At 51.5% G+C, this 8,652-nt stretch overlaps 2 protein-coding genes across 2 annotated transcripts; both read left to right on the top strand.

The window, feature by feature from the left end:
* The first annotated feature begins 314 nt into the window (after nt 1-314).
* On the top strand, nt 315-833 carry LOC105913804. Its single transcript, XM_012843717.1, has one exon. The coding sequence runs from the start codon at nt 315-317 to the stop codon at nt 831-833; it is 519 nt and encodes a 172-aa protein (XP_012699171.1).
* Nucleotides 834-5,839: 5,006 nt separating this feature from the next.
* On the top strand, nt 5,840-7,755 carry LOC101770911 (protein MEI2-like 6). The gene is made up of 4 exons (XM_004959563.2): nt 5,840-6,645; nt 6,785-6,898; nt 7,001-7,142; nt 7,236-7,755. Exons 1-4 carry the CDS (start codon nt 5,840-5,842, stop codon nt 7,389-7,391), a joined length of 1,218 nt encoding a protein of 405 aa, XP_004959620.1. The 3' UTR covers nt 7,392-7,755.
* Nucleotides 7,756-8,652: the final 897 nt, after the last annotated feature.

The following is an 8,652-nucleotide window of genomic DNA, read 5'->3' as shown; positions in this document are numbered from 1 at the left end:
GTGGAAGTCACCGCCCAATTTTTTTTCGTCAACACGATGGTGGTGGCTTCATCGTGTACCCGGTGCCGCCGCCTGCCATCCACTCCTACACCAATGTCTCCGTTAGGTCTCACGTCCCCGTGACGCTGACGATGAAGTCCAACGCCTACTCCAGATGGGCGTCCTTCTTTAAGTCCATGTGCGGCAAGTTCGGTCTCAAGTCGCACATTGATGGCACGGTGGCCCGTCCCTATGACTCCGACTAGGATCAAGCGAATTGCTGCATCCGTTCCTGGTTCTTCGGCTCTGTCAATGACTCTGTCCTCGACCTCACCATGATCGACAATGATCAGACCACCCGGGATCTTTGGCTCTCCATCGAGGGTCTCTTTCGCGCCAACAAGCAGTCCCGGGCGATCTTCCTCAGCCACGACTTCCACTCCATGATGCTGCGCGACTCCTCCATTGCCGAGTGCTGCAGCCGCATGAAAACCCTCGCCGACGTCCTCCGCGACGTCAGCCATCCCGTTCAGGACTCCCAGCTTGTCCTGAACCTTCTTCGCGGCCTTAACCCGCGCTTCTCCAACACCTCCAGCACCGCCGACGACACCGCCAACTCCATCGCCGGCTTCCCATCCTTCGCCGAGGTGCGGGACATGCTCGCCCTGAAGGAACTTCACCTCACCAACGAGGAGAAGATCTCCAACTCCAACGCCCTCCTCGCCGGGACCTCCTTGTCGTCTTCGTCCTCGAGCTGTACGGCCGGGTGTCGCCCACCGTCTGGTTTTGTCCAAACTGGCAGCGGTGGTGGCAGCAAGAAGAAGTGGCAGAAGAAGGGCAGCGGTGGCTTCTAGGCCCCCTTAGTGGCGGCAGCTCTCACGCTGGCGGGCCCCCACGGCCCATCGGCCCGTGGTTCTGTTTCAGTCCAGGGGCCGACTCCTACGGCGCCACGGGCTTCCAGCAGGTTGGCGGTCCGCATCCGTCGGGCGGTAGGAGCTAGCGTGCCAGCGCCCTTGGTCTCCTGGCCCCCCTCCGCAGGCTCACGCCGCCTAGGCCCCTGTTCAGGCGCCCACTCAGGCATCAACCTGGGACCAGGCGAGTCTAGTTGCTGCCTTGAACCAGATTGCGCTGCAGAACGGCGGTTGGGTGGTTGACTCAGGTGCATCCGGCCACATGTCTTCCTCGGATGGTATTCTTCTTTCCCGACTCTCTCCCTCTCACTCCTCCATTACTATCGGTAAAGGTCACACCCTACCTGTCACGTGCCGTGGCAACTCCACCCTTACCACCCCGCTCCGTCTGTGGGCGAGTCGTCGCTCTCCACCCCGCTTCGACTGCGGGCGGGTATTAGGAAGTATATATGTATATTAGGATGTATTTATCCTTTTCTTGTACACTTGATGTATTTCTTGTATTCCAAGCTATATTGGTCATATATATAGAGATCACCCCCTCATTAGGGTGTGTGCTATTTTCCCATCTACTTCTCAACAGAGGTCATGCTGCAGGTCCATGGTGGCCACCGGCATTTCAACCATCTCCTAACAGCTCTGAATGGTATGATTAATTTAGTCTCTATCTATGGATTACAAGGTCAACTGCTTGAGCTGCAGGAACATACACACGAACCTGCAGATCTGCGTGTGTGCCCTCCATTGTGTATTGTCTTCCATGATGTTAAATTCCAATTCAGTAGTTTGCTGTACTACTCTCTAGCGATGGGTAAATAATGTTTGTACATTAAGTCTTGAATAATTCCCTTTCATACTAGCACTAGTGCCATTTTTGCCACTGCTATTTTTTACCACAACTTTTAGTTGCTGCAGGGATGCAGCAAGCTGTTCAACTGGCTGCAGCTGTTCCCTGATGACGCACAAGCACCATTTTTTCCACTGCATGTTTGTGTGCCTGTTAAATGACTCTTTGTTAATCATATGAATACATGTGCCTGTTAAGAGCTAATTTTCAGACAACAATGGCAATATTATGTCTGCTTTATTTTTCTAAATATCTTGCATCTTGTATGTGTGCATCGAATTTTGCAGGATCGTATATTTTTGTTGTCACTGAATACAGATTTAACACAGTGACTCCTTTTGTTGTTTAATTTTTTCAGGATGGTTTCATGAATCTTCTAAGGAGTCCAAATGTTCCATTTGTGAACTATCATAATGGAAGTCAGCTGCCTGAAAATTTTCATTTCGTTGGTGGACCAATGAGCCATTATGCTATCTCACCAACCGCTGCATATTCTAAAGGGATCCCATTAACAACTAGGAATTCTGCTGATGATGCTGCACAAATGCGATCAAAAGAAAAAGAAAAAGAAACAACCGTCCAGCCATTTTCTCACAGATGATTCGGTTGGCAGTCAAGCCATTTTGTTGTGGTGCTATGGATGAACAGATTGCACGTTGCTGCTAGATCAACTGCATGCTACAAAAATTAGTATCTATAGTTTTCTGGTATTGATCTCTGGGTGTATAGAATGCATGCCACACTTGATCCTTCTCCATTTGCATGAAATGCAACGAGAAATTAAATTTTCTTCTCTATGGAAAGACACCATGGGACTGGGAGGTAGTGTCTAGATGTACATTAGTTACTCTCTTTCTTTTCTAGACACTACCCATGACATTATGGGTTGGGACTGCACTAATGTCTCCATGCTTGACTAAATCTAGGTACGCCAAGGATTCAATTTCAGTCAAATATAGGAATAGCTGGGGAGGAACATGCTTGGTGCTTGCTGCGCCGCTCCGGTACGGCTCGAACCCATGCAAATCTTGCGCAATAAATGAAGCGGATATGTAATCATTCGCGCCTGCTGTTCCCTGGCGGCCAGAACCCAGGCCAGAAGCCCGTTCTTAAATTCACGTTCCATCTCAGCCCAGAAGCGAAGACTGGATTGTGATCATGAATTACCAGTTTGGGCCGTGTTTAGTTGGGGAATTTGGGAGGTGCCAAATTACTGTTACAGCACTGTAGCACACTGTAGCGTTTCGTTTGTATTTGTGAATTATTGTCCAAATATTGACTAATTAGGCTTAAAAGATTCGTCTCGCAAAGTACAACAAAACTGTGCAATTAGTTTTTAATTTCATCTACATTTAGTACTCCATGCATGTACCGCAAGTTTGATGTGATGGGGAATCTTCTTTTTGCATAGTGTCAAAGTTGGAAGTTGGGAGTAACTAAACATGGCCTTGAATAGGTGCACACATCAGATGAAAATCTATTGAAACAACACAACCGTCCAAATGAAAACACGGTAACAAACATCAGATCCATCTCGTACAGACCTTCGGCTACCGATGCGTACGACCGACGATTCTTGTGGTCACATGAAATAGCAGCAGATACAAACTCTCCGGCCTCTGCCCTAGCCTTTGCCCCCTGTTTGGTCCCACCGTCAATGTCAGGGTCCTCTAGCGAAGTCACTTTCCCGGCCTCCTGTTTTGTCCTACAGTCAGTTTCAGGATCCTCCAGCTCGGGGTGTTTAGATCCTCGGCTAAAGTTTAGCCCATGTCATGTCGAATATTTGGATGCTAATTAGGAGTATTAAATATGGGCCAATGACAAAAATCATTACATAAATAAGAGCTAATTAGCGAGACAAATCCATTAAACCTAATGTTGGTGGTTACGAAATGTCCAAACAGTAAAGGGTGGCTCTTAGACAAGACTACTGTCTAGAAGAGCTTCTAGGAGATTAAGTGCCTAGAATATTGTGTCTTGTTTGAGCCTGTAGCCCTTCTATCTGTAGCCTCAAGGACGGGGCCTTTTCGGGCAAAAGACCCTTATGCCCCCGGTAAAACTTTCACTGAGCTGGTCCCCTTGGGCTATGACCCTAGGGGCAGTGAGGTCAAAACTCCCTCTGAGTACGGAGGTCCTCCGTACCCAGAGCTAACGTGGCGGCTCCGTACGAGGACTTTCCATATGGGGGCAGGCATGGCCCTCCCTTGTACCTAGGGCTGACGCAGGGGCCTACCTTTTCCCTTTAGGTGATGCGTAGAGTTAAAATTATTTTCTCCCGCTCCCCCTCCTCTGGGGGGATGGAGCTAGAGGCCCCCGTTTACCTGCCCTTCCTAGAGGGGCGAAGCTTCCGGAGGGGTTGGAGACCTCCGGAGGGGTCCCGAATGGCTTGGTCAGACCCTTTACCCTCTTTGCGACTCTGCCGGCGGTCCCGCTCCCGTCATGCCCTACCAGGGACTTTGGAGTCGACAAACACCTGAACACAGATTCCGCAGGACCCCCGCAGGCTCCGATGCTCCCCCCTGGTTCCATGGCCCCTTGCCTTCCGAGTCTCTGCATCCGGGGAGGGCTTAGGAAAGGATGATGATCTCAATGCGGGGAAAAGGGGGGCTTTCGAACCTTCGGAAGCATTCCAACGGGAACAGTCCCTCCGGCACGCGATCTTGGGCCAATTCCACAACTCCTAATTAATCCATAATTAGCACATGTTTACTATAGCATCACATGTGCTAATCATGTACTAATTAGGCTTAATGGATTTATCTCGCGAATTAGCCCTCATTTCTGCAATTATTTTTATCATTAGCCTATGCTTAATACTTCTAATTAGCATCCAAACATCCGATAAGACCTGGGCTAAACTTTAGCCAAGGATCCAAACACCTTCTAAGTCACTTTTCGGGGAAAACATTTTTTGGTGCATCCGGTCTACAAAACCCCTGTTGTGCATACTCTTGCCCGATGCGCGCCACCTGTCCACTTAGTGGATCCGACGGTGGCATGGTTGAGCTCTTGCTCCGTTTGGCCCTACGCCTGGGAATTGCGACTCGCGATTCTATCCCTTGCTCGCCGGCGCACCGTACCCAACCCTCGATCGTACGTGGCGTGGACCCGTCCAGTAACGGCAGCGGCGGCGCTGGGTCCTGCAGCGTGCGAGGCGAAAGAGCAGGCATGCGTAGGAGTAGCAGGCGTTGGATTGCCCGGGCTTCCACGCGGCACCAATCCAGACCCCGTATGCACACAAGCCCCATCTTCCCCTCTCCTTTTAAAACCTGCGGCCGGCTCGGGCCTTCTCAACGCCCTTCCTCTCGTCTTGAGACCCCCTTTGGCAGGGCTCCCTCACCGGCTTCATGACCGGCTTCAAGTGAAGCTCTGCCAAAGGATGATGAGCAAAACGGCTTCACCAAGAAAGCCCCACGAATCTCGCTCTCTGGAGCAAATCGGTCGACCTGAGCCAAAAATACCGGCTCCCTGTGGCTCCATCTCAACCGTAGAGCCAAACTTCCCAGTCTGCCCCTTCCGTGATGGGTTCGGAGGGCACCAGCGGCATGGGGGAGCAGCCGTGGCTGGAGGGCGCCGGCGGCGTGGGGGAAGAGGCGCGGTCGGGGGCGTCGGCGGACCGGGTGGCGCAAACGCTACAGGGTCGTAGGGTGCTAGCGAATGGGGCAGCGCGAGGCGCGATCGGGGGTGCCAGCGGCGCGGGGCCAGAGAGGGCAAAGGGTGCGGCGGGGCGCGGCCGGAGGAAGCGACAGTGATGATGGCGTGAGGCCGCAGGGTGGGCGACGGGACGAAGAAGAAGAGAATTGGGAAGAGAGAGAAGGGTAAGGAAAGGGGAGGTCGGAGGGTGGCCGTGGCAATAACAGATAAGGAGAAGGAGAGAGAAGGGTAAGGAGGGGGGAAGAATAGGAAAGAAAAAGAAAAAAAGGAAAAGGAAAAAAGATAAGGTATACTCTTTCCTGTTTTCATCCATTTCAAAAAATCATTAGAAACAATTTTAGCAAACATTTTTATTTTTAAGCAGATATAAGAGAAGCCGCAGCCGCGTCCGGAGAGTCCTGAGTCCGGTCTCCTCCCCGAGAAATTTCCCCAAACAAAGAGATCAACCATGGCCGCTTCCCAGTCCCGGCGCCTCGACGCTTCTGCTCCGCCCTACGTGAGGAAGGTGTCCATCGTCGCGCCGCCGGCCACGCTCGAGCTCTACATGGGCCCCCCTGTGGCGGCCCTGCCGCCGGTGGGCTTCTACTACCCGGCGCCGGTCTTGGTCGCGCCTCCGGCGCCGGGGTTCCCACCAGCTACATCCCTGGCTTGCTGGGGATTCCCGCAGAGCCCCTGCGTGGGGATGCCGGGCGCGTCGCCGTCCCCTGCTGGCTGGGCACCGGTGACGCCGGTGGCCATGGGCATGCCCGCTGCGCCGGCGGAGGCGGCGTTTCCCCCGCAGCCACAGATTCCGGGCGTGGCGGCGACCCGGCGGGGCGGTCGCCACCACCATTCGCGCCGGGGAGCGAGGCCGCTGCCCCGGCTCGACGTGCCGTCGAGGCAGCGAGGGGCGGGGCGGGCGGCGCCCCAGCCGTCATCCAGCGGCGCGGAGGTCGCCGGGGCCGGCAAGGGGGAGCCGGCGATCGAGCCCTCGCCGCGCTCGGTGCTTGTCCGGTCGAGCCCACCCGATACGCCGTCAGCGCTGCCGACGACGTTTCCGTACCCGGAGCTCGGTTCCCCTTCGCCGCCGCCGTCCGCCGGCAACAAGCACGTCTATCCGCCACGGAGGAGGCGGTCCGGCGGGCGCGCGACTGGTCGTCACCGTCAGGCCGCCGGAGGCACGGTGCGCCGCGCCGAGCCGAAGGCACGGCGGCTTTTCGACTCATCTTGTAACAGCACTACGGTCATGATCCGCAACATTCCAAACGATTTTAGGTGAGGCTGCTATTTTCTCCCCCCTCGATCGTTTCGGTTGAAGCTTCGATTTGCTGTTCTTTTCTACTTGACACAACTGCTGCTCCATTAATGGATCCCTTCTTTGAAACTGATGGTTTCTTCAATCCCTCATACGCAGGCGGACGAGGCTTATGCAAATCATCGATCAGCACTGCTCGATTGAAAACGATGACATCAAATCCGGCGGCGTGAAGTCTGAATATGACTTCTTATATCTTCCTATGGACTTCAGGTATATGATCTCCCCCATGCTACTCAAGCACTCAGCCTTCTTCTTGCTTAGGGTTCTTTTGGTGATCCATCCGGACCTAATTGCTCGTTGTGTGTTGCCCAGCACCGGCGCAAACAAGGGCTATGCCTTTGTTAATATGACGACACCGGAGGCGGCGCAGCGTCTCCACCACCACCTGCACGGGCACCGCTGGAAGGTGAACCGCTCAGGCAAGACGTGTGAGGTGGATCACGGCGCCATCGAGGTAGTTCGTCGTCCGCTACCTCCGGCTCTTCGTATGCGCCGCCCTGTGCTTGGCTCATTTGTTTCTGTTTGGCCCATGAAACTGAAACTGCAGGGACTGGACAACCTGGTGAAGCGCTTCTCCGACTCACGCTTCGACTGTGCCGACGAGGAATTCCTCCCCGTGTGGTTCGAGCCGGCCCGCGACGGTAGCCGGACTACCGTGCCGCATCTCGTCGGCCGCATGCTACGCATCGCTCCACGTGATTGATGAAGCCATCGCCGTCTCGTTGCTGAGCGCCGCCGGCTGCCTTATCTTGCATTCTATCGGTTCATGGATTCATTGGAGGATCGGATAGAATGGGAGATAGGATGTGCCCCGGCTCAGGTTACCTGGCTAGAGTACCTCTGTGTTTTCCTTTCGTTATCATGTGTGTTTCTGTGTTGAATCTTAGCATTACGGAAGCTTAACGCGCCACTGTTGTGTAGTATGTCCCCGGGCCGCTTTAGTTCACGGTACTAGTTGTGTGAGATCCAAGTAGTGGATGCCTTGAGTGTTGTAAGCTTGAACGGGTAATATTAGCTGATTAGCTCCACCAGGCGATCTGAATTGTTCAACGAGTTAAACTTGCTATTATGGCTCATGGAAATAATTTGGAAGTCTTTTATGTGTAATGTGATGATGATATGGTATATCTAGTAATGTTTTTGTAGCATGCACTTTTATTTGAATGCTCGAGGATATACATTGGTGAGCAAAATAAACCATCCTGCACTTGACAGTTGAATACAAGTACTAGCAATCTTTAGCAATGTTGGAGTCGTGGTAGTAGTATTAATGGTGGTGCTAGTGGTAATGGCTACTAGTAACAAGGCACAACACGATTTTCTTTGGCTTCAATCGTTGAATTATTGCAGATCATGTTGAACTAATGTACTATTGGATCTTCTGTAGATCAACGGACTGATTTTGTTCAACTTAGCCAATATTGTCTTAGAAGATTATTCACAGCATTCTAAAACTCGGATATGCCGTATGCATAGATTTATACATGTGAAAATGATGTGAACGGTTTGATTTGTATCAAAAGTTTTTTCGAAGTAAAGTGCACGGTCACTTAGGTTCCCATATTTTTAAAATGCATATCTTAATTTTTAAACTTTGACTTGGATGGTATTTAGATTTTTATACTCTCAAAATGCATATTTCCTATTTAAACTTCACTCCGGGTGTCATCTAGGTTTCTAAACTCTTCAAATGCACTACCATCCTACCAATAGAACACGATGTAGGATCAAATTTTATGCTTTCAAGCAAGCCATTTGTTTTATTAGCACATTTTTTAAACTTTTTTCTTGCCTCTTTAGCTTTTTTTTCCAATTTCCTTGTAATTTACGGAGACTATTATAAGCTCCTATCTAAGTGCAATTACAGATTATTCAAATTTGAATAATCTTTCAAGAATAATATAAGCACTGACTGTCATGCGCACATCAATTTTTCTAGATTCAACATATTAATATTCTATGCA

Source organism: Setaria italica, chromosome II (assembly GCF_000263155.2).
Source record: "Setaria italica strain Yugu1 chromosome II, Setaria_italica_v2.0, whole genome shotgun sequence".
NCBI classification, from domain to species: Eukaryota; Viridiplantae; Streptophyta; class Magnoliopsida; order Poales; family Poaceae; genus Setaria; species Setaria italica.
Note: the sequence above shows the minus strand (reverse complement) of the source record. Positions and strands in the feature narration are given on the sequence as shown.

Bases quoted from the DNA above. Each gene is read 5' to 3' on its own strand.
- LOC105913804 (XM_012843717.1), top strand. From the start codon at position 315: ATGATCGACAATGATCAGACCACCCGGGATCTTTGGCTCTCCATCGAG.
- LOC101770911 (XM_004959563.2), top strand. From the start codon at position 5,840: ATGGCCGCTTCCCAGTCCCGGCGCCTCGACGCTTCTGCTCCGCCCTAC. The intron at 6,646-6,784 runs GTGAGGCTGCTA...CCTCATACGCAG, and splicing joins AACATTCCAAACGATTTTAG to GCGGACGAGGCTTATGCAAA. The intron at 6,899-7,000 runs GTATATGATCTC...TGTGTTGCCCAG, and splicing joins TATCTTCCTATGGACTTCAG to CACCGGCGCAAACAAGGGCT.